We start from the raw sequence: 26,298 nt of genomic DNA, 5'->3' as shown, positions 1-26,298 counted from the left end.
TTGTCCCCTTGCCCCCATCTTCCTCCCTTTTACACATTTTTCACATTTACGACCTTTTCATCCTGGCTCTGCAGCTGTCCCTCCCATCCCAGTCCTAGCGCAGAACTTGTGGAGGTGTTTCTGGCAGGAGAGTTACGCTCCCCACGCACAAAGCACCTGCGGGGCTGCACACAAGGATCTCAGCGCGGATCAGTGTGGAGACGACCGCAAGGCTGTTTGAGTGCCCCACAGACCTTTACCTGCTCTTAGGTCTCCGTTCAGCAGCAGGGTTAAGAACAAGAGAACGTCCCACGGACCCCAAAAGCAAGACCCCAAAGCAGGACCCGAGGCCCAGCTGCGCCGAGCTCATATGGCAGCAGCGGATTCCGCTCAAGCACAGCAGCTGCGAGGAAGCTCAGCTCCCTCCATCCTCCTGCTGCAGAGGGCTCTGCTCCACAGAAAAGCCCTCACATGTCCTGCCCCAGCGGAGAAGAGCAATGCCAGGGCAGTCTCAGTGCTCTCCCTACTTAGCACGGCTAAATGTCAAAACTCTGAACACAGGCTGGCTGCCTTCTTTCAGCCTGAGCCTGCAGCATTTCATCGCCTGCAGCAGCCTCTCCACCTGCTCATTAGAGCCTCCCCGGGCTGGAAATTCAAGTTGCCAGTCGGGCAGATGCCTTGCCTGAGAGCCAGGTGAAAATCAGAGCCAGGAGGGAAGGGCAAAAAGGAGCAGAGTTTGATGGGACTTGACCTGCAGAGGTAAGGGCAAGAGCACCTGCCGGCTATTGCCATCCTCTCTCGAAGGGGTTCAGAAAAGCATGTGCTCCAGAAAGGGCATGGGATTTGCCATTTTTGTATGAACTCACATACAAAAGACAGGACATGTTTCAAGTGTAGTACTGTAGGCCCTAGAGCTGCAGCACAGAAGGCGTGGGTTCTGCTTCAGCCCTGCAGCTGAGCTCCAAACATCTCCTGCAAGCATGGAAAACAAATGCACTAAAGCCTGCTCTTTTCTGTAGCATGTGTTAACCACAAATGGAAGTGCTGCAAGAAATAAGTTTATTAGCATACAGCTTTCCAATAACTAATATTTACCTTCCACATGAGCTACAATTAAATAGCGTTTCTACAATAGTGAATTTTGTTAATGTACTTCACACTATGCTAGTACATCCACAACACCTCAACCGTTTTCCACAAATACAGAAGAGGCTGTTCTACCATAGCGAAATAAACATTGCCATCCAGCATACCACCTTGATTCTGCCCAGCAGCATCCTCTGCTATTGATATTGTTTGAGCCCTGTCTTTAAAATAACAAGCAAGGATTAAACGGATGTGTCTAAACAGCAACTTCCATAAATATTTTTTTTTGCAAATACCTCCTGCAAATGCAATAGAAGATATCTGCTTTCCCCTCCCACAGCCATTCAGCTCCTTTTTACTTTACCTCAACTGGACAGCTTAGGAAGAACTGTGGTAAAATATGTAGATAAGACAGATGGTATTTGTTGCTCTTTTATCAGTCCTGCTGCTTAGTAGTTTTCCAAAGTCATGATAGTTTATCACTTGAAAAGTCCCAAATACATCCTGGATTCCACTACAACTTCGCCTTCCCTATTTTGTAAAGTGGAATTATTTCTGCTTACAGGAAACATCAAACCTTGAACGAAGTACCCGAACTACATGAAGACACCTGAAACTACCGACTTTTGTTCTTTGTTTTTAAATGTCAACTCAAAAAGCTTTATTTATTTCAACAGGTCTGAATAGAAGCTGTCCCCTGTAGTTCAGAGCTGGAGCAGTGGGGCAGGAACAGCTCGGCCTTCCTTTTACAGTCCTCTTCACAATATCCACCCTCACCCTAACACGTGCTCATAGCTCTGTTCCTCCCCACACAGAGTATTTCTCTCTTCCCAGAATTATATGACAAATTTTTCTTTAACATATAAATAACCAACCTACTCAACATATATGGTCCTCTCAGGAGAAATGGTATATATATATATACCTCATGGTATATTGGAAGCTGTTCATCTGACTTTTATGTCTCATTACTTTTATGGACAGAGATTTTAAGACAAGAAACAAGGTTAAAAATATCACTAACTGGTTACAGAACAATGACAAGAGGAGAAAGAGTCGAAACAATAGATTTGACTGTAAAATACCACTATTTTGAAGAGTGTGTTGCTAGACTCTCAGTTAATCGGTGTTCAGTTTGCAATTCTGGCAGTGGTCATTTCTAAGCAAGACATTCTTCAGTGACAGAGGACATGAAAGTAACTTTTCTCATGTTATTTACTAGAGGCTTCACATTTCAACACATATCTGCTTCCAAACAATAAGCTCCTGTCAAGTTAGTGTTCCATCAAATCTGTCAATTGAAATTCATTTTGTGCTACAGGACAAGCCGACACATTGCATAAAGGTCAAGTGGAAAAATGTCCCTTCCACTACATCAATGTCAGAAGTTGGTAAAGGTCACTCCATCCAATAATTGCTAGTACAGAAAATAACTTTGTTGCAATCTACATGATTTAAAAAAAAAACAAACTGTTGAAGTCTTTCATTTTTTCCAAGGTGTGACACACTAACATTCCTGTCATTTTCCTGTGGCCCATACGCTCTAATGAGAGCAGCCTGACCTACAGGCTCTATAGTACAGCAAATATAACACAAAATTACATTAAGATAACGTTTCTGTAAAAGAATGAAAATTAAAAACCCGGTATACCTCAGTTATAATACCTTATAACTGTGAAGCTCCCATCAAAATAGGAGTTCAAAGGGCTTCAGAGTCTCATTAAAATTTGGAATGCTGTGGTAAGATGAGCGATGATATACTCATTTTACGGACCACTTGTCTGAAGCAGAGTGAAGCAGCTTGCCTAGTTAAAAAATCCAAAATCAAATATGATCACAGTCTAATACTTTAAAAAAAAAATGAAAATCTGCTGCACTTTTCTTATAGGTTCCTGTTCCTGCATAAGAATTCTCTCTCTCATCTGCTTCTCCAAAAATTATCACTTTATAGTTTGGAACACCAGAAGTCATAACATGCAAAATTAACATGTACAAATACAGAAGTTAGCTTTACATCAATTTAACACTGGAGATGCAGTCGTAAGGCTGAACAACCCGACTAACATAGCTGGATGTATGACCCTCATCATGAGAATAAGCCTGGCTTGTGTTGCAGAATAGCAGAAAAGAAGGGGAAAGAAAATGCCAAGGCTCACCCTGTCTCACTGCATCAATCCAAAACTGGCTCATTTACAACTCAGTATACTCTCAGTCTCCATTATTAATGAAAGATTTTAAAAGGAACACTGGCGCATAGGATTCAGATCTTGTACCAAGACAAGTTTGGAAGACATTTTGCAGTTACTGGGAAGAGTGGTAGAGAGATTTTACACAATGGACTTTAAAAGCAGAAGACCCCAAGGATCTCTCTCACCCTAGCCTGCAACCAATGCTCTGATTACAAATCTGGATGCCCAATGTTTACAAAGTTACCTAGGTCCTACTAGATTCCCCCAACCGAATATAACCTGTGTGCACCCTGTGTGCCTTTCTTCTTCAATCAAACCAACAAGAAACAACTTTTTGTTAAAGAAACAAAAAGTTAATCACAGAGATGCAACTCTGTCTCTATGACATATGCCAAACATAAACCACCTGAATGTCCCCAGAATGAGGCCAGTGGAAGTTTTGTTATCACCAACATTAACAACCGCATCAGGCTGTGGATATGTACTGTAAGATGCACAGTACAGATATCTGTAGCCACGTATGTCTCTTTCAAAGCATTTTTGCTTCACTTAGGGGGGAAAAAAAGAAAAAAAAAAAGATGTGGCGTAGTATAGGAACTTGTAGCTCCTTTCCTAGGTTTTCATTTCCACAGTGAAGTGGAAGCTGGAAGCAGGCCAAGGGATGGGGTCACATTCTTCACAAACCTCTTCACTGCCACTTCAGCTGCCATTCGAAAGAATGGGAGCGATGTTTGTTTTACCCTCTGGCATGTTTCCTAAGCGTGTCAAATTCAACTAGTTATTCAAAGATACTGTCCTGGTTTCAGGTAGGACAGAGTTAATTTTCCTCCTAGTAGCTGGCAGGGTGCTATGTTTTGGATTAGGATGAGAAGAGCGCTGATAACATGCTGATGTTTTAATTGTTGTAGAGCAATGCTTACACCAAGCCAAGGACTTTTCAGCTTCTCGCTCTGTCCTGCTAGCGAGCAGGCTGGGGATGCAGCAGGAGCTGGGAGGGGACAGACCCAGGACAGCTGACCCAAACTGGCCAAAGGGGTATTCCATACCATCTGGCGTCATGCTGAACAATATATAGGGGTGGCTAGCCGGGGTGGGGGGGCCGGCTGCTCGGGGATAGGCTGGGCATCGGTCAACGGGTGGTGAGCAATTGCATTGTGCATCACTTATTTCGTACACATTATTACTATTATTATTATTATTATTATTATTATTATTATTATTATCCTGTCTTAATAAACTGTCTTTATCTCAACTCACAGGCTTCACTTTCCCGTTTCTCTCCCCCATCCCGGAGAGGGAGGGGGGAGGGTGAGCAAACGGCTGTGTGGTGTTTGGCTGCCTGCCGGGCTAAACCACAACAGATACTCAATAACAACACTATCAAGACCTTAGAAAGCCATAAAGGAATTGTAGGTTTCTTCAGCGACAAGCACAATGACTGACGGCAGCTCCATAACGTTAGGTTGCGAGCAGATGCAGTAAAGCACATCCAGAAGAAAACAAGATTAGTCTCCACATTATCTGTTTTCCAGCTGATCAGTAAAGAAGGTTAGGAAACACAACTTTAAAGCCTCTTCTAGGCTAACAAAGTACTAGGTTAGGTTAACAAAGCACTGTATTTGAAGACTCTCCCTTGAGATGTGGATGCTTTATTGTAACTGCATTACCACAATAGAAAATACTCCTCCTTTCTGGAGAACATTATTTATGTTCACCCAGAAACTTCATCAGATGAGTGCATTACCATGTCAAGAAAAATTTATCCTTGCCAGCTTTCTCCTACCTGAAGACATAAAGGCCTAAAAATCCCTATTTAATAATCTAAACATAAAGAATCTCACATCCTCTGAAGTCTGTGGGATGTTCAGGTGCACGGCCCATTTGCAAACTGGAGTGGTTGTAAGAGCCTAAATCAGGGAAGAAAACTGCAGTGGTTTTGTTTGTTTTTTAATAAAGGAATGAAAAGTTAAGTTCACAAACCTTATCTTGCATCTTTCCAAGCACAGTCCAGCAGCATGTATGTACATGCAACACAACACGGGCATTTTACACCAGCAGAAGAATCAAAAGCAGTGTTGAAGTGACAAGAATTGCCAGACTACATCAGACTCAGGTCCAACTAGCACAAGATCCTGCCTGCAGCAGTGACAAGTGGATGTTTCAACATTTCAAAGGATGGAGAGAAAGGCCTACAGGGGCAGCCTGCCAGTCTCTGGAACGCTGCACACACTCCAAGCGCCAGGAAATGCTACCAAACTCTTCAACGGTCTCCAGGAATTACAAGGCTGTAATATCCTGTACTTAATGCAATTATGCTGAGTCTCAAGAAATAAACCTTCAAATAAAATTCCATAGTGCTAAGTTTCCAAACCCTTTTTCAAAAATACATTTTTAAAGAGAGCTAAGCAGAAGCCACAATCATGGCACAATAGGTGATGTGTCAAATACATGAAAGAATACACCAAAATGAAAAAAGCATTTGCATAATGTTTCAAAGAAAGTGAAAGTCAGAATATTATTCTTTCAGAAAGCTCCTATAGAATATTTCCCTCTGTACAACTACAGTATATCCCTGTTACTGAGCTTCACTGATGATCAGAAGCCTTTTTTTTTTTCAAATAACTTCTACAGAAGTTCTCCCAGATGATGCTAAATTTGCACTGTCATCATTCTAATTTGCATTCATCTTCTTCCCCCCTTCTTACTAGGCAGGAGAATTAACATAAAACTCCCAAACTTAGAAATGAAATATTTTGCAAGTAGCAAAAATTGTTTCTTCTTCATTTCAGATGTTCCTGGTGACTTCACCCTGTTTCACTAATCTATCTTTGAAATCCAAACAACTCATCATATGTACATATACTTAACCTGACTTTAAATTACTCCTTTTTCAATGGCAAGAATTAAGGTATTTGATGTTAAGGTACCCTCTAGCACTACAGCTTCTTGCCCTTTCCTAGCTTGGCTTCATTTTTCTGCACATGTAAACAAGACTTTGGCTTCCTTATTTAAATCCACTGAAGACAAGACCTATCTGTGAAACTAGAGTACACATTTCCTCAAATCTGGCAGAAAAAAATGGAATCTTGTTTTGTATGGCAGCTGGCCACGAGGCTCTCACTGGGCCTGGGTGTGGAGCTCACCCAAGGATGTTACAGCAAGGTGCAATTCCAGCTGAACCCCTGATGTGCAGGCTTGTCACCACTCCTGCACTCACATCGGGGCTAAGAAAGCAATTACAAGGCCAGCAGTTTTAGCTCCAGGCTGCAGGCTAGAAAGGAAGAAACAAAGACATCTGTGTAAGCTTTAAGAGCCAGGTCAAGGGAGACGTACAGCGATAGCTCAGTACAGCTGCTCCGCTCCCCACACTAGAGGTAGCCTGGGAATTTCCTAGAGGTAATACAGGTAGGAAGGATGCAACTGTGTGGGACTGATAGAGAAGGAAGGAAAGAAGAAAAAAAGGAACAGTGATGCCTGTGATTATGAAGGTGCAAAGGTTCCCAGCTGCAGTAAAAGGCATGGCAGAAAGCACGAAAGCAGAGAAGTCTGAAGGAATGTGATCTGAGGGGAGAGGTTTGGCTAGGAAGTAACAGAAAGGACAAGGAAAGCTAGAAGAGCATTTAAGGGCAGACAATTAATGCATCCTCCACCACCTGGGGATAAAAACAAAAAGCAAAAAAACATATGGTACCATGTAAATGTTTGCATTTAGGAAAAAAAAAAAAAAGAAGCAAAAAAAACACCTACCAAAATCCCACTGTTCTTCCAAAAAGCCAGAGGTACAGTTCTGTTCTTTGATTTCCAACAAAACTGGGCAGCAATAAGTAAGTTTAACGCAGCCCTTTATACTATACTTTCCTGCTAAAATTCCTATCCTGCAATCACACGTAAAGGCTTAAAACTTCAGGGACAGCGAACTTCATTAGGTACTGAGGATGGCCTGCAGAATGTGACCCAAAATATCCCCAGCCAGCAGAAAAATATCATGCAGAAATATACACTGCCATCACCCAAATCTTTCTCACTAGTTTACAGAGAGATTCAAACCAATGGAATTTAACTGATGCAAGCTGATACACTGTGAGGCTCCCTCCCACATTAAAGAGCACAGTGGCTTGACCTCCAGCTCCATTCATACACGCACTATTGTTCCTCAGGCTCCTGGGGTGCTTCTGCAAGTAAAGAAATGCAGGGGAACATCACCTGGTAAGAAAAAAGTCAGTATCTTTCCACTCTATTGAAAATTAACTCATTGAGAGAAGGGGAGAAGTAAGATGTCCCTTGTCATCATGCCTCCACCTTGATTTCAGGTTACTTGGAGACAACAGAGTGACTACTTTGCACCAGCTCTGCAGCCCAGAGGACTGCTGCAACCACAGGAGTGGAGTGCAGCAGCAGGCTGATATATCCACCATCACCCCCAGGGGACTGCAAGTAGCAGGTGAGGAGCAAATTCAAGCCCTGCTCACCAGGTGACAGACAGAAATAGCAGCAGTACAGGCTAAGGAAGCCTGCTGAATGAATGCATAACAAGGGCACAGGAGAAGAAGATGCAATGAACTCAGGGTCGGAGACAAAAGGCACGTGCCAAGCACACTCCTAAAGTACAAAGGAAAGTTACTGCTAGGAGATATCCTAATATTGTAAGACAAGGCCATGGGAGCAGATGACGTAAGAGCGGGAGACACAGGAAAGTGAGTTTCTTGCCTTCCAGTCACTGAAGTTCCACACAGCATCCTGTGCATGCAGGCTGATCACGCACAGTCCTCATGCCTGAAAGACTGGAAATCTTCATTTTAAAACAGCATCTACTAGGGCTTAATTGCAGAACAGGAGCCCTGGTAACTCCCCACAGTCAAAATGAAGGCAGTAAAGAAACAACTGCTTGGTAGCCCTTCACCAGAAAGGACCCCCAGGTAGCGTATTTCTGAATGAACACGTGCAAAACCCAAGAGGAGAAAATCCATACGTGGATAGCAGTTCTGGCAGACAGATCCATACATCCCGCTGGGGTTACCCTGGTAATTAACACTCCCTTCTTCATTATGGTCACGCACACAGATTTCATTAGCAAGCAGCTGCCTATGCTTCAAAGTTACTGAGCGATAGATAAGGAAGGCAGCAGCCAGACAAGTCTCAATACAAAAAACACACACGGCAAGAGCACCACCTGCACAAAGACCGTGAACCAACAATGAGGCACTGAGCACATCTTGCTACTCTTAAACATATCCCAAATTTACAGGATATTCTTCAAGCAGGTACTGGAGGCCCAGTTGGCCTCCGCACTGATAGGAGGTAGGGTAGTTACGAATATTGCAAGAGCTGGCAGTGATAAAGTACTCTTTAAACTTTTTGAACCTACCCTGAGCTCCCAAGGAGAATGTTCTCTGCCTAGAAATAAACATTGCTACACCTTCATCCTAACCTTCAAAAGAAATCTCCGCAGCTAGTTAATCTTAGCTGAGCAGGATATGAACGCCAGCCTCTCTGGACCTCTCTTCTGCAAGTAGGTTTGTGCTGTTGCTTTGAACTCCTTTGCATAGGAGAGGCAATAGGTATTTTTGGTGCCCTTTAGCTGGCCCCAGTATCTTCCGCCTACTCACACAGTAGCTGAGATGACAGGCTGTGCACTATACACTATTTTAAAAAAGACCTCCAACAGTCAAGCCAGCAGATGAGAATTAAATAAAAGTCTAGTATTTCACGCTGCTTTCTTGATTTTTCCAAAGGTTATGCAGTGTACTCTGGCATAAGTAGCCTTCCTGGTTGCCTACCAGGGCTGTATAAACACTTTCTTTACCTTCCCAAAGGTACTTCAAAATATTCTGCATCACAAATAACATTCAGCAATATTTCTTTTAGGTATGTATAGGAAATAGTTGAAACAATGTGTACTGTTGCATTACATGGCAGATAAATTTTAAAAACACTTTGGTAAATTAAGGTCAACATACAGTACGTCTTTGTAATGTTGGGGCAAAAGAAATTAAGATATTACAAAAAGCATAAGAAGATGTGCCTTGGAACTAATAGGCATCAATTCTACAAACCTGAACCACCAACCACACAAACAATAACTCTTCAGGTCTTGCTAGACAAAGACGTATTAACCCCACAGGGATCTGCCTTGCGTGAAGGGAACTGGGGGGTGGGGGCAGAAAAAAAACGTTTATCTTGGATAAGAACTCTCCAGCACTGAGGTGCACTGCTCCAGCAATGGGGCAGGTACACAAGCCAGTGACGTGGCACATCTGCTGTGGAAAGAAGTAACTTGACTAGAAGCACAAAATGCGAGAAGTATGCAGAACTCTGGAGCAGAACTCTAAGAACTCACTTAATGCTTTTCTGATATAAATAGAGGGAAAAGCTGCCTCTTTGGAAAGGGAAATCAGGGAAAGCTTATATGAACAAAGAAAGTAAGCTTCTCTGAGGAACTAATTTTCCATCTCTCCTAACTTCTGAAATAAAAATTGATTTTGTAGACGACCATTTTGGTTCTTTATTAGTTCTTCCTAACAGCATTCATTCTGAAGGACAATTAGAGGCACTTCACAAGGAAGTTTCTATTAAGCAATTATACCTATAAAGTTAAGGCAATGAAAAAGGGCATCTAGACAAATTAAAACAGGCACGACAGACTCAGCCTCTAGCTCCAGAGAGAGAGGAGACACGATGCTGTTGCTTACGCTCAAGGGAGGCAAGGGAACAACAGCTGACACCACTAACAATACAACCTCTACAGGAGCACACATGGAGGTGAAAGAAACCTCTTGGCACCCTCCCCATTGCACAGGCTTGTTAGAGCCAGAGCCCAGGTTTGCTTCCTTACAGCTACAGCCCAGGGGATGCTTGCCCAGCAGAACCAGGAGCGCTGTGTATCCGCCCCGGATAACTCCAGCCGTTACATGCCCTGTGTCTCCAGTAGCCATCGCATAACTGAGCTCTGACTGGGATGGGAACAGAATTCCTTTTTTCCCTCATCTGAGCAAAAGCAGCATTTGCCCCAATACCTCTACAAGTGCAAAAAAAAAAATCGCAGTTGCACATTTTTTCTGACACAGAATAATTTTTCTCTTGCATTCAGCAAGTATGCCACAAGAGAAGGAAGAGTCAAATACAGCTCCCCTGTTTTGCTACCCAGACTGTTTCTGAGTAACTCTTGCCTGTTTACACTGGGGAGTCATTAGAGAGCCATTCAGAGACATGCAGCCTTATCTTCTCATTGCTGAATTTAAAAGGAAAGGGCTTTCTTCCTTCTTTTTTTCCCAAGAGAAGCAATAGCAATGAAGTAGTTTTGCTGAGCACATAAGACTGCACCAAAAAATCCAGACTGAATAGGCCAGTCAATACAACATCTATCCACAAGCACAGGCAAAGTATCTCGAAAGCATGAGAGAAACATCTCTTGCGAACAATAACAAACTAATTTGAAACTGCGTAATTGTTTTTAAAAATGTCTAAAAGAAGAAATGCACGAGTCCTATGAATGAAATAACAGCATCCTCCTGGATCCTCTGTATTCCTCAGTATGGATCTTAGGAGCTAAAGATGAAGGGGGAAAAAAGCAAGTGGAAGAAGAATTATCAAACTGCACAGAACTCAGAAGACTTATCTAAAGGCAGACAAGAACAGACTTGTGATGATAGAATAATATCAGAAAGGTATTCCAGTAGCAGTGCTTCTGTAGGCACAGTTCTCTGAAACATAACTACTTTTAAGTCTTTAATTCTGCTTTGAATTCAAACATTCCTCATTCTTGGCCTACACTTGGCCTACGAATACAGAATATACTGCTTGTATACACTAGGAGAAGGTCAGGATAAGTGTAGCACCTTTAAGTCACCGGAGCTACTTAAACCCGTGAACGCCAGACTTCAGCAGAATTTCTAACATGCTCTTGTGCTCCTTGCTTCCAGTTCACCCGTTTGACTCTTGCTCAGATTATGGATTGAGAACTTGTTCCCCTTGAACGGTAGTCGACAGAGGAGGATTTTTCAGTAATAAACCCCACTAGCTGGCTTTCTACTGCATTCTGGTATACTGCAGGGACCTTCTCTCACTGAATTCCTATATAGTCATCATTAAAACAGGCATTTAATCTCATCTGACTCCTGCTGAGAAAGTTCTCGCTGTCACTCAAGCTTCAGACTGAAAAAAGCCAAGTGCAGAGTAGCAGCCAGAAATCATTCCCCCACCACCCGAGCATTTGACAGCACTAGCAGTCACCCATACCCTCGAGACTGAGCAGGTGATGGTTTAAACATGGGAGAAAAAAACAAATGAACTTTTTTTGGTAAAACATTTGAATATTGTTTTGGGGACAGAATGCCACCCTCATATATTTTAGTTCTAACAAATATGAATTTGCACACAGCTTATAGTTTTCGTAGGTCTAATTTATTGCAGACAAAGCTCCTTGAAGAATTCTATGTTTTCACAGAAATCCAACCATGCTGATAACTTCCCACAACACATCTTCATTCCCTCCCTTCCTAAGGCCTACCTGAGACAGCCCAGAATTTAGACATCATTTGAAGATGGAAATTAGTTGCCATTTCCACCCAGTGTTCAGCTATGGATAGGACTGTACACAAGCCACAGATTTAAACTGACTGATTTAAACTTAAATCTACCTGAAGCTTGCTTGGTGCCAGGCTCAACCAAGGCACGATCAACCCACTCAATGCAGTACCATATCCTGTAAATATAGGCTGATGAGACTGCATAGTCACAGACAAATGGTTTGTAAGGTTATTCTGAAGAAACCAAACACATTTGATGGTGTACAGCAAGATCCTAAACGCCTCTGCCATTTTTCTCCCTTAGTGTTCCATCAGCAATCATTTACTGTCCTGCTCCACTAGCTGCCATCAGTCTCACATATGAAGCGGCTGTGGTGAGCAGACAGCAAAGCAATTTTTTCCCCATCAGAACTGATGCAATGGAGGGGAATGCATGCAGGGACTTGAATACACACAAATCAAGTTCACAGGGACTGTATATATACTGTGAAAGACGGAAACACGAGCAAGGTCAGCTAAAAGAAATGCCATCTTTTTGGAAAGAATAACCTTTATTAAAGTGCTCAGCTGCTCCACCTGAGACTGAAGACCTTAAGCAAGTCTTCTAGGATAAGCACTCATGTTGTTTCCTTCTGAATGGTAGTATTTTCAAAGACCTTTGCAATATGATTCAAAATAAAGCTAATTAAGGGTGAAGGACAGAAAAGGGCAGTGGCTGAGCATGCAGGCTCACAGCTGAAGCAGGGGAGATCTCAGAACAGCGCTCCATTCCAGAAGGCCAGCTCCGCTTCTAGCTGACAACACTCCTTTTGCATCTGCCGTATCATCTACTCTGTTCCTGTAAATTCATACTATAACGGGGAGCTTATGAATTACATTCATTTTTATGGGAAAAAAATGTTTTGCTAAGTGACATACTTTTGGGAATGTATCAGTGGATAACAGAGTATGCCTATATGCATTTAGAGGTTGCCTTACTTTTTTGTTTTTGAAATCTCAAACCATAAATACTGGAGAACCACGCAAGAAGAGAGGAAAATTTCATTTGTGAAATACAAAAATAGTGAACCACTTTAAAATTTACTTTATAAAAATTACACAAGAGCTTTTTATATGCATATGACAACATGAGAAAAATTCACTTACAAGTTCTTTGTTTTTAAGCCACTTTTCTTTTTAAAGTATAAAATCTTTATAAAAAAGAATTAAAAGAATAAAAAATAATTATTCCAAAAACAGACAGCAAAATTAAATTTAAGAATTAGACTGATAGTCACACCCCTACTCATATGTCTTTTTTCCAATGCCCCAATTCATTTCAAAACATGTACCGTTCTGCAAGTGCCAGATTGCTGGTGAGACTGCAGGGTTGACCTTCACCTTTACGATCAAAAGAAAAGATGAAAGTCACACCAGTGAGCGTTACCATCTCTTCCACCTGTACCTTCCTTCAGGATATAACCAGCAGCCTAAATGTACTCTTCTTCTACAGATGTTTTAATTTTTTTTCCTAAGTTAAGTAGTATTAATTCTGAAGAATTACTTTATCTAAAAAAATAAATCCAAGACACTCGATAGCCAGAAAACAAAACAGCATGAAAAAAAAAATTTCCCCGACAGTAGTCAGAAGAAAATGGGGGGGGGTGGGGAGGGGGGAAGCACTCGTGTGATAGTTTTTGAGAGTTCCCCTAAGTATTTTCCAAGCTTCTGAATTTTTCCAGTTCAAGCAATCTCCCGAGCATGTTATGGGGTGGGGCTTTTTTGTTGTTTTGTTTTCTTGCTTAGTCCAGTCTCCTGCAGTCACTCCACATCCACAATGTGCTTTAATGAAGAGATCTTCACACACTGGACAGCTGGCGCACAGAACCATTTCCTTTGGTTTGGCTGGAACCTGGAGCACCTTATGCCCCCCTTAGGTCTTGCACCAGAAAAGCATGCATGCAGTCCGTATCTGTGTTTAATTGCCCTTGTGCAGTCCCCAGCCTGCTCAATCATTCCATACAAAGCTGTTCCTTATCTGAACATCTTTGCTATGCTGTTCTGGACCTTTTACAGCTGATTACACCCCTTCTGAGATGAGACAACCAGAACTGTACACCTACATCAGGATTTGAATGTGGCACAGTAAGTCTTTTGTTTTGTCTCCTGGTACATTTCTAACCTGACTAGCTTTTATGACTTACTGCAAAGTAACAGGTTCCAGGTGGACATTTTTTTTTTTTTTTTTTTTTTTTTTAAAGAGAAGCAACTTTTGCATTTTCACCTTGAGTTTCCAAAAGTATAGTCTCTACTATTTCGCAATACAAAGCTAGAACTGTTTTTCCCCACATAAATCACAATCATTGAATAGAATCACAGAATGGTTTGGGTTGGAAGGGACCTTGAAGACCATTTAATTCCAACCCGCCCCCCCCCCCCCCCCCCCCAAGTAAAGTTGGAACAATAAGACAAACATCCAGGCACACAAGCTCTTCCTAAAGTTGGCATGTCCATTGGTCTGTCAGGTTATGGTCAGACACCTGAAGATATTTCCCTAGTGACAAACACTGCCTGGAAAGTCACAACGTCCCTACAAAATGCCATTCTGAGAAAGTGGCATATTTAACTCTGTCAACACCTGTGCTTACAGTCACAGACTCATCTTTCCTGACTGACTCACAACACAGGAGGAAGAACGTGAAGAAAAACTTCCCATATTGCTGTTTGCACAACTTCAATCCTAGATCTAGGCAAAAATGTTATTAAAGAACATTTATTCAAGGCTGCATAGTAAGTATTAAAATTATATTGTTATGTATGTCAAATTCAAGCCTCTGTCTCCTGTGAGTTCTCACTTAGCATGCCTCCATACAGCAGCTTCTCAGCACATTTCAGTTCGTACTTCCTTGCAACACACCTTTCAAAAGCTTGTTCAGGCAGAGACAGAAGCTGAAAAAAAAAACTGTCTTCAATTTAGATATTGTATTTCTAGATGTTAGATCAGCTGTTCCTGTTACAAGGCTAGCATTTTAGGGTTGAACAACAGGACAGCACAGAAATATTTCAGGTACAGCATGCCATGAAAAAAAAATAAAACAAAAAACCTACAGTGAGCCACCTATTTATAAGCAAGCCTTTTTATTGAGACTTATCCCACGTGCTCTATTCTACACCACCATCCCCGGCACGTTGGTGCAACACAACAGATGCTTCATGCGGTGCCATAGCACACTCAAACCCAGGCTGGTTTTGTTCTTTACTACCACCAACACAATTTCTTACAAAATTGAATGAACCCTGGATGGCTTTTAGCAATCTAGAATTTAAAGCCTTTTCTCCAAAACATTATTTCTCCAGCAAGCTGCCAATAGCAGGGAGACAGAGGGACTTGGGAATGCCAGAGGGTGCATGAATTAACACCCACCAATAACTCGGGGGGACAGGACATTCTGCAATGACCTAATTGGAAAGGATATACATCTTTATTTTTATTTCGTCCCAGATTACATCTGAGTTATGCTGATCCACAGCACCTCACTTTGCTTTGTGTTCAATTTGCCATATATCAAACCAATCCAACTCATTTAATTCATTTACTTTTCATTCTGTAAAAATCTCAGTGAGCATGAAGATGTTCCAGTTACTTCCCACCTCTCACACAAAAATCAAAACCAACCAGAAATTGACTATCATTAGACTGGTAGGATGGTAGCAGAAGCCTAAAACTCATGTTACATGGGATCAGTTTGTACACTCTCACTGCCAGTATTTCCTGCAGTCTCTTAACTCTTTGTCCAAAGCCTGTTACTATGTAAGAGTGCTACGAATTTCCATCTTCACCTTTTTGATTCACTATCCTATTTTGATTCACTTCACTATCCTAAAAAGACTGAAGATGTCCATAAAACGGTACTTTTTTTTTTGTTGCTTTAACCGTGCCTAACCTTCCAAAGACTAAAGAAAGAAATGTGCACAGCTCACACACAGCAAAAGCAGCACAAGGAAGCATCAGAGAGAGCTGACACACCTACAGAACTATGAATATACCCAAGTACGGACAGTTGCGTCTGGGCACATGAGACAGTAGGGAAACCTTGGGAGAAAGGAGAAGTTAATTGACTCAAGGCAATCCCACTTTGCAGACGAGTTTGGCAAGTGATGGAAGGTCCATAGAGATCTCCAGTAAAAGCATCTTTAAAAACTCACCCAGACACCGCCCAGTGATCAGCAACGACTTGTCAGTTCCCCACAGAGAACTGGCATCGCAAGTCTTTTGTGTTTGCTTTCAAACAGTAGTTACAGCCATTCAGCATCTTTTTAATCCCCAGTTGCACAGAAGTTATGCTGCCATACCATCTAGGAGTTTCTGTCCGTGTCCAGTCATCTATTAAGCAGGCAGTAATTAAAAAGAGCAGGTGTCCCTCCACTCCTTTAAAAAAGGGAAAGACAAGGGCAGCAAAATCAATTTCTAGTTGTTGGTTGAATTAATAGTCATATTGCCTCCAGAGGTCACGTTGCAAATGGAAGACAATTTTCTTATTTGAAGTTAATATTTCTAAAGAGCAAGGGAGAGATAAGTCTGTCCTGAATATAAAAAAGGGCTGCATGTTTTTGCAAGTGAAAAGTAAGCAGATGGGCTGGGTAGCAAGAGAGCCATGTCACTCAGTCAGTGGGTACTGTCCAGAAAGCATATCAACACTCCTCGTGAGTTACACCCATCAGAACTCCATGCCTCAAACTGCAATTCAGCAAGCACACGAGTCAATTATGCATAATTGACTATTTTGTTCTGATTTTTTTGTTGCTTGTTTGTTTGTAAAAGACTAGCCAGGCTGTCTGGGAACAGCTTGGCTGCATCATGGACTGAGAAAGAGTCCTGCTATCATAGGAGGGGAAGCCTGTGGTGTCAGTTTTAGACAGCAGATGGCTGGGAGTAGAGAAAGCTTCCAAGCACATGGTATGCCAAAACTTCAGCAATTTTCTTTATCTCAAGCAGCTTCCAGGAACACAAAATGTAACTGAACCTCTTCCTGCTGGCCAAGATTAAAATAAGAGAACGTAGTAGAATCCCATAAGATACTACTGCTTCCTAAAAAAATATTTAGGCTGCAGAGTCAAAGCAAAGACACCGCATTACCAAAGCGGCTTCCTCTTCAATATTAGCTAAGGAATTAAAGATACAGAAAGTATGATGGCATTTTTAATGTGCGTACATAAACAGACCAACAGCAAGATCCTGTTCTGCCTCAAAAGACACACCCTAACATGACAAACTGAACAACAGGGCCAAAAATGAGGGTCATCATCAAAAGCATTTCTAGAAGTTGCTGACCATGCCTACCCTATACATGTAATGAGTAAAAAATTATGGTAATGAGCACTGTTAAGTATAAAAACCCAAGGTAGTATAAAAGATAAGGTAACTATTAGAGTCAAAGGAGTTTCAGACCTTTAAATTGTGACCAGCTCAATCCCTGTTCCAACTCTCTGATTTAAAAAATCAATAACAATTTGATAAGCTTGACTGCATAAAAAGAAACTGTTCCTCCTGCTAGCAGGCAGAAGCCAAGACCAAGCATTTGAACTGCAGTGTCCTAGTCCACACTCAGCTGGCACCAAATAATAAATGGATATGGATGAAAAAAAAGTTTCCCTTTTTAATTTCAGACTGGTGTCTTGATGAGAGTAAGCCAGATAAGATGGAAGAGTTGTGAAGCTTTTGCTCTGTTTTGTTGCATGGGAAATTAAGTTTAATTTATACTGTACATAAGCACTTGCTTTCCATAACGACCCAAAACCTTTTTTTGGAGGTTATGTGAATTAGTCAGAGAAAGACAGGATAAACAAGATCCATGCAAAGAAGATTAGGTTTTGATAATTTGCATGAGCCTGTCTTCCTATCCCCTTAAAACCTTTACTCTGGTAAGTTTAAAAAAAAAAAAAAAAGTAACCCAAGGCAACGTAACCCACAGATTCCAGAAAGCTTCTGCAAACTTGTGGCAGAAAGAGACTGACAGTATAGTGTAACAGAAAGCCCTATTTGTCCCATCCACCCCAAATTTTCAACTCCATGGCCTCCAATATTCCCAAAAGGTCTCTGCAACACAGCAGCTCTGCCCCTCCAGTGTCCACCACCTTTTATTTTATTTAAAAAGAAAACAAAACACAAAAACTGTTTCTGCACTGGGTAATGCACAAGCCCACGAACACTCACCAACTCATCTTCATCAAGATCCAAGACCTAAACCAAAATAACTGAAGGCTCACTTGATGGTAAATGTATCTATAGCATGAATTTTCATTGCTGAGATGGGATAGACTATAAAACCATTTATGCTTGTTATGACAGAACCTATCTGCCATGTTGCACTGATGAAGAGTTGCTCTGATCTAAGTGGCATCCTCCTAACTCCAAATGTGATTGTGCAGAGAAGTTACCATTCCCTACAAGCTAAGGGTCTGTATGCTCACATCCCTGCATACATTTAAAGAACCACCCCAGTAGTTCTGTAAAAACTCATTTCTGAAGAAACAACAGGGCACGTGAGCCAGTAGCGCAGTTCAGCAGCCAGACTCAGTCCCAACACTTTATTGCCAATCCGTTTGCCACCTGCACCAGGCAAACTTGGGAAGTTCAAGAACAATAGGAAAGAACAGGAAAAGGATTCTAAAATGTTTGGGCAATAGATTTGTACTGAGCAAAATACATTTGCTTCTACTGCAAGCACAACTCCCACAGACAAAAATATGCTGGTTTTTTTTTTGCCTCCTATATTCAGCAGTATGTTTAACCTTGGAGCTGTCAAGCTCCATCACGAATAATGAGCCATGACAACATTCCAAGTGATCCTTGGAGAACAGAGCAATTTTTACTATATGCTACGCAAGGCAAAACGCTGTTATCATATTCCCATGGTATTGTACCTGCTCTGAAAATATACAGTAATGTGGCCATCAAGAGGAGACCACAAGTAAATACAGAAACAAATAAGCTACTTCCAGATATTTCATCACCCAGAGATGCAGAGCAAGCAATAAAACACCAAGTACCCTAATGTTTCCTATTTAAAATTAAATGAGGACAGAGAAGAAGATTCATCTCTCTGAATACGCACTTGACACAAACACTTCCCAGCCTAGAAATACCTGCGTTTGAGGCAGCACAGAGTCAGCACAGGAGGATGAGAGAGGGGTTTGGTGGCATCCTGCAGGTCTCACAGCACTGAGCTCACCTGGTGACCTCTAACAGATGAGCATGGGACAGGAGAACAACCTCTGCCCTGATGCACTCAGAATGCAAATACCCCCCACATAAAAACAGCACTCCCAGAAAGTATAGGAATAAACTGGGGTTATTTGAATGACCAGTTGAAGTTCCTCTACACCAAGCCCCTACCATGCAATGGCAAGCCTTCAAGAAGGAAGGAACACAAACAAGTAATGGCAGAAGTGATTTCTGCTGGGCTCCTCCCAAGCTCAAAAGGAGGAGGAAGACGGAGCAAATTGACTGGGGAGGAACAGATAACTTGGAAGAAATAAGCTGAGGCTTACAGCATTTAAACAAGGATTCATAACTCTCCCAAACAATGACTGAGAGTTGTAGCTCAAAATATCCCTTAAATAAATAAATAAAAAAAAAAAAAAGAGAAATTCATCATCTGTTCAGGAAATAAGTGCTATTCATTAACATGCACCTGAAAACACAGATGTTCTCTGACAGTCCCAAACAGCAAGCACCTGCTTTGTGTTTCTGCAAAGGGGAAAATCAAATGTATCCTTTCTCCTGACCTGTTTGCAGCAAAGTATTTGTTCATGGCTTTGGGGAGAGGGTAGCTTAGCCTTATTCTGTGCCATTTCTGGGTCTAGTACCAGAAGTGAAAATACAATACAGCACTTTCTCCTTTCTGTAGGGGCACCATTTTACCTACACTTCAGTTTCAAAGTTTACTAGAAACTATGACAACTTCCAGAAAGCAGTGAAGAGCACGGAGGCATCAATGTCATTTAGATGGCTTGACTTTCTTCAAGTTGCTAAATTTGCAGGAGCAGACAGCAGAAACCAGTTCTGAGTACTAAAAACTCCCTGAAATATAACAGATCTCCTTCCCATTGAACTGCTGTAGAAAAAACAAACCTCCTGCAAGACTGGATGGCTTTTAAAAGAGTCAAAGTCAAAAGAACGTACTGAAGTCTTGTCTACAGGTAAAGTTAGACATGAGCCACTACCACTGAAGCAACAGCACAGTTGCAAGTGATACTGTATTTATTGACATTTTAGATTCTGATTTGGAGGTATAGCCACTGGTGTGCCCCACCTTCACCTGCTCTCCTCCTCTCCTCACTTCCATGTACACAGCATTTCACAGCTAGCTATCCGCACCACACTAGAGCTCTTCCCCTTCCTTTGAAGCATTCCCAAATGCAGCAGTTTGCCAGTCTCCTATTCAAAACAGCTCTTTTCTTACTAGAGGACTCACTATGTCCAAAGAAATCCCCCAAGTTACAGGGACAATAGTTTTCTTTTTCTGAGTAGTAAGAACATCCTAAGACCTCTGCATGCACCGTGCCGGCTTCTCCCACCCTCTGATATTTTCATGTACAGAGCACATCATAGCTGTGTGCATTTAGCAATTCCATTCCCTGCTAGTAATATTTGGCAAAAAGATCCCTTTAAAGAAGGCTAATTACAGATTTCAGCCAAACAGACATTGGTACCAGGCCAATCTGTAAGCTCTTTAATAAGCATTTAAACTTCACTTTACACCACACAAGACTTGGTAACTCTTCCGAGTACAGTGACTGCTTAGTTCTAAAAGCAAAGGTGGAAAGCACACCGCTGCAACAGGTGGAAAGAAATTTGTAGCTCTAATTCTTCTGGCAGCACCCACACCTTCTCCATACACGTCTTTCCCTGGAGATAACCTACGTATGTTTCACAAAAGAAAAACTCAGAGAGACAGTCCAGGATAATAACGAAAAGTAGTCCCACATACAAAATGGCTGACAGTCATATCAGAAGAGGAACAAAGACCAGTAAGACAGAAAGTAGGTCAAGGCCTTAAACTAGGAAGAGAAAACATTAAGGATCCACGGTCACGCACTAGAAAGGAATGCAGCATTTTCTGAGAACATCTGCATTAAGATGGAGTTCCAGTTTTCAAAGGGATGCAGGAGCCCAACACAAAGTCTTTCATGTGCCTCAGTATCTAGTCCTGTAACACAACAAATTCTTTCTGCCCATATGAGCCAGACTTGGCACAGAAAAGAGCAATCCCACCCACAGGTGCTCCTCACTACCCTTGTCCAGATCCAGCTTTTGTTCTATGTAAACTGTGTCCGCAGCACCTGGTGAGATCAGTTTGCAGCCAGACGATTTTCCTGAGGGGAGCTGATGGAAGACTGCAACCTGCCCTCCACGCTACCTGTCTGAGAACTAAGGTAGAAACTGGAAAGAGTAATGGACAAGGTGAGTGTAAACAGAAAGATGGTCCCGTTTTAAATTTACCAGACTAACAGCCAGGAAAACTACGCAAGAACTTTCTGAGCAAGGTTAAACGAGTCATCATTTTCCAATGTGGTCAATACCACATGGCATCAGATGCAGGCGTCACACCTGATATACTAATTTTTTTGTTTTGTTTTTGATCAGTGTATGAGCACCCAGAGAATTCCAGCTAAAATCTGTGGGAACCACATGCACTTCACACAGCTGTCTCCAACTCCGAACTCAATCAACAGGCACTTTTAAAAAAAAAAGAGAGAGTAACAAGTGTCACACTGTAAAACGGATCAATAATGTCTATTCAATTTGACAAGAGATGAAACCCATGAATAGATACAACGTGCTCAGCTTATAACATATTTAAAGGTTCTCCTCTTTGACTTGGAACAGTGGCTGATTTTTCTTCTATGTAGACCAAGCTTTGAGAGGGCAACAGAACCACCCTTCTGCAAGGGCTACAGACCTTCTCCCAAGACTGCTAAAATACATCTCTGTCTTCCTGGGGTTTGGGAAATGAAAGAGGGAACAGAACCATGATACGACTGCACAGCTTGACGCTAATTCTGACAGGCAAGCCACAAATTTCACTACTCCCCAACCCCCAAAAAGCGAGGGGGAGAAAAAGGGGAGGGGGGGTTATCTTTTTCAAGCTTTATTATCTGAAGCGCCCTTGCAGTTTGCTGAAACACTTGCAGTACTTCCCAAATGAAGATAAATCTATCAGGAAGAACTTCACCTAGAACTTCAAGACTGTTAAAATATGTTTTCTGTAACAGTAGTCTGTGTTCAGATAATCAAGAAAAAACCTGAGATGTATGTTAATAGACGCTCTAATTATTAATGCGTGCACACACACAGCTTATGAGAGGCGCCAATCCATTTGAATGGGAAAGCACTATTCAAATACAGATATTTGCCAGCAGCTGTATCACCAGTCATATTCCCTATCTGGTTTTGATTCAACTCAGTGGGCATCAAGTTAATCCCACAGGACAGTATCATTCACTTTTATCGTAGCTACTGACCTCATTTCTGTGTTTGAGCTCTGCTGTAGTGTCATGACTAAATGTGGCAAGCAACAAATCACACTCTGTCAGCAGCCAGTGCCTGTCCTTTCTCCTTTTGAAGCTTTCATTCATTTCTGTATTTTTTAAAGTCATGCTGCTTCAAAACAGCTGATCCAGATGGTGGATATTCGCATTTCAACCTTCCCAAATGGTGATGTGGCTCAAGAAAATAAAAACTGTTGCTACCTGCTGCTGACCTACTTCTTTCTTTAATTTGTTTCCTGCCAAACCACGGAATGAACAATAGAGTTCATTGAACTCATCTTCCATACCTAACCACAACAGTGTAGCAAATATAAAATAAAATTAATTGGGAGGTGATGGGGTGTTGGGGGTGGGGGGAATAAAAGGAAGCAGCATGATTCAGTGGGAGGTAGGGGGGAACAACTCTCACCTCTGTCATAATCATCTTCCTCTATTGCTTTTTCCTGAAGCCTCTGAAGCCGTAAGATCAAGGATTTTATCTACATACAGAAAAGAAATACTTATAAAGAAGTCGCATTTAAAAAACACTATTAACCTTTACATAATATAAATTTACAGTATTACTACTACATCGTAAGAAACACCCAATTTTGAGAGTTAAACCCAACATTTGTTAACTGGACAGATCTATTCAGAAATCAGCTAAACTGCAGCCACATGATCTAAGCACGGCTTTAGTCCAAGCACCTACAAAGAACAACAAACAGTATTTCTTGAAAAGCAAAAGAGCTTGTATGATCGTTGAATAACTGCAAGGGTGAAACGTATCCTAAGTAAGGATTATTATAGGATTCTGTCAGCATAATATCTATTTTTGATCACATTCTACTCTATATTCTGTTCTTCAGTCCATTTAACAATTTTTTGCCTATCCAAGTTTTGTGCAGAACAAATTCAGATTTCCATATGCAAACCACATTTTCTTCAGCATGTAAAAAGAGAAATACAGTATGAATATTTTGGGTCAAGTGCACTCACGATATGGCACAGAAAACTGTGTTCACATGCTGCCAATGAAGTTTCATTAAATCATAATTTAGGCTCATCTAGAAAGTGTTGACGTTTCCATTTTCTGAAATGTTCATATTACAAATGATAGATGGGAGAGGAAAAAACACATACAAAATGCCCTTATACACCCAAAAAGAAGCTCCTATTAGGATACAGTTTTATTTCAAAAGCTAATGCTTCTTTGTGCTGAAGCTTCATCTTTTACTAAAATATTTCAGAAGGCTAGGTGTGCATTCAAAGGACATTAAAAGCTTTTATTTTACTCTTACAAGAATTTAGTTGAAGTTATGCAGTCCTTTCCTCATTGCCATGCCAGCCACTGCCAAACACAGCTACATTTATAAAACTGCAAAGTGTTTTCTTAAGTTTACATGTGACCTGTACCAACAAGCCATTAGCAGCACTGAGAAAGGTAAGCCTGGAAAAAGAATCAGCATATATACTGATAGCCCAAAGCCTGAAAAAGTGTTTGGGAAAGCATTTTCCACTGCAAGAAGATCCATACTCGAGACATTCTGCATCTACAAAAGACTTCACTCCTCCCTGGAATACTTCCATATTTAAATCTCTCTAGTTAAACTGTAAATTGCACACAGAAAAATAAGTACGGCCAGTCAATAACTTACCAGAAACATTTAGTTATCATGACTACACAATCAACACGCAAATTAGGGAAGACATTTAAATTAATGGTATCTCTTCAAATTTGTAAGTGAAAGCGGATTGGTCAGAAAATAGACATAAAAGGTAAAGCCAGAAAAAAAAAAGCTTGATTAATAATAGGCTACAGGATCCCCTGGAGGAAAAACAAAGAAAAAAACAAGTCATTGCATGCATTCCCTTTCCATCAAGGTTTTTGGAGTTGTTTTGTTTGGTTTTGTTCTTTTAATTTATTATTGTTTTTCACATACAGAAACACCAATTTTTTTTTCCTCTGAGACGGGTGAGGAACATATAACATATTGAAGGGAGGTGCTCTGGATCCTCACCATAAATTATTTTCTGTATTTTATGCCACACATTTGATAGAGTTCTAAAGAAGCCCGCAGTAGAAATGGTTCAAGTGACACTTTTTTCATATATATGATATATAACAACCATCTAGACTGAGAGTACAGCACTGCTGCTTTTTGCACTGTTTATTCCTTCATGCACTCACAATGGCAGGTCATTTAAAACCTGCTTGGGTACCACAGTGCAGGCATGCCCAGGGCTAACTGACTGACCTGATTGATACTGTGACAATTGAGTGCTTTCTGTTTGCAGGCTAGGAAGACCCTTGGAGCCCCAAGTAATCAAAGAGCTGCTTCAGAGCAGCAGGTCCTTCCTATACCTACCTGTACCATGTGATGAGCACTTTTTTTTTTTTTAAGTGCAAAAAAAAAGCGTAATTTTAATTTTAACAACTTTGGTACTGCCTCCTTTTCTTAACTAAAATTGTCTGTTCCCTTCTGAAAAATTTGAGACTTGCTCTTTACTATTACAATTGGAAGGTGCTACAAATTAAACACACAGGACCAAGGTCAAAGATGTCTGAAGGCACAAATTCCCAGTTCTCCACACAATGAATTAATGAATGCAGAAATTAAAGATAGCAATGTTTCTTTTGTACCTACCAAATAAGCATACCAAAAAGACAGAAAATTTTGTATTTTATGTTACATATTCCCAAATTTGTATTTTAAAATAGAGAATTAATTTCCCAAGCCACCCCAGACTATGGGCACATCATTACAGGCAAGATGCCAAAGAAACTGCTCCATGGCAATGCGTGTGAAGCCTGTAAACATACATAGGAGGAAACTAGTTTGAGTCCTACTTGCACCCCTTATGAAAAATAAATATCAGAGAGCATTATAAGGCCAGGTCAGATAACATGGGTAGAAAAGCACAAATAATGTTTCTCAACCCACTGCCTTGCCCAGACAGAAGGGCTGTGCAGAGCCGCTCCAGAGGCTGACCCAGTGCAGATTGTCTCCCCAGGCCTAAAGACAACACAGCAGATCTCAGCAGGTGTATTTGTGCTCAGAAGTCGCAAAACCTGGGTTTCTGAAAGGCTTCCCACAGGATACTTGCGAGGAGAACTCTCTGAGGTGTGCCTTTATACCTACAAGGTACAGACAGCCCAGACATTGCTCCAGAGCACTCAGGACACTAGCGAGAGACTTAAAAACCGCATCACCTGCCTAGTGGTTCTTGAAAAGCTTTAAATTTATTAGCGTGGACATGATGGATTTCAGCTCCCTACATGTACAACAGAGCCAAAATTTGCCTTCTCATCAGTTAGGCTCAGAATCGCTTCCCTCTGATTCCCCCTGACATCCCAAAAATACCCAAGACCAGAAAAAATCCTATTGTACGATAGAGAGTAACTGATCCTTTCTAAGGTTTCCTCTCACACAAAGAATATAGCGAATGAGGCTGTTTGTATATATAATAGGTATATATGTGGGTATATACAGGTATATACACATGGGAGAGGGGGAGGACAGCTTCTGACTTGACAGCCCAAAACTCCTCTAAGGTAGAAGGGAAAAAAAAAGGCATTATTCCCAGACTGAATTAGAGCAGGGAATGGACCCCCATTTATCATCATGCAGGGAGAGCACTGGTCTATTAGATTACAGGCTGCCCTTACACAGGTGCCTCTCCCCTAGAAATCTTTAATTGGAAATGTGTAAGTTTAGCCAAAGTCCAGTGTTGTTAAATCATGATGCTTCAAGGAAAAAGCTCTTACCACCCTCAAGTTTTGCACTACATATACTCCAGACTGCACACAAAATAGCCACCTGTGAAAGCAGCCCTTGCTGAATTCAGAAATTAATGTGTGGCGTATTAGAAGTACAAGCGAGGATCACGGTTTCAGTAGGTCACAGGAACAAAGTACTGCAACATCACTGTTGGGTTTGTTTTGCTTTTAAAAGAACCAAGAAGAAAACAGGTTCTTTCCCTTGTATCATGCAGACAAGTACTAT

At 41.3% G+C, this 26,298-nt stretch overlaps 1 protein-coding gene across 2 annotated transcripts in view; it reads right to left on the bottom strand.

Annotated features, from left to right (window-relative positions):
• Positions 1–26,298, bottom strand: part of DISC1 (DISC1 scaffold protein) — a 202,365-nt gene that overhangs the window by 156,098 nt on the left and 19,969 nt on the right. For both annotated transcript variants that reach the window (XM_035562617.2, XM_050709968.1), the window contains exon 3: positions 22,722–22,791. In XM_035562617.2, the coding sequence (XP_035418510.1) occupies positions 22,722–22,791 (70 nt within the window). The remainder of the gene's footprint in view (positions 1–22,721; positions 22,792–26,298) is intronic.

The sequence above is a fragment of the Cygnus atratus genome, chromosome 3 (genome assembly GCF_013377495.2).
Source record: "Cygnus atratus isolate AKBS03 ecotype Queensland, Australia chromosome 3, CAtr_DNAZoo_HiC_assembly, whole genome shotgun sequence".
Taxonomy (NCBI): Eukaryota; Metazoa; Chordata; class Aves; order Anseriformes; family Anatidae; genus Cygnus; species Cygnus atratus.
This window is presented reverse-complemented; position numbering and strand designations above follow the sequence as displayed.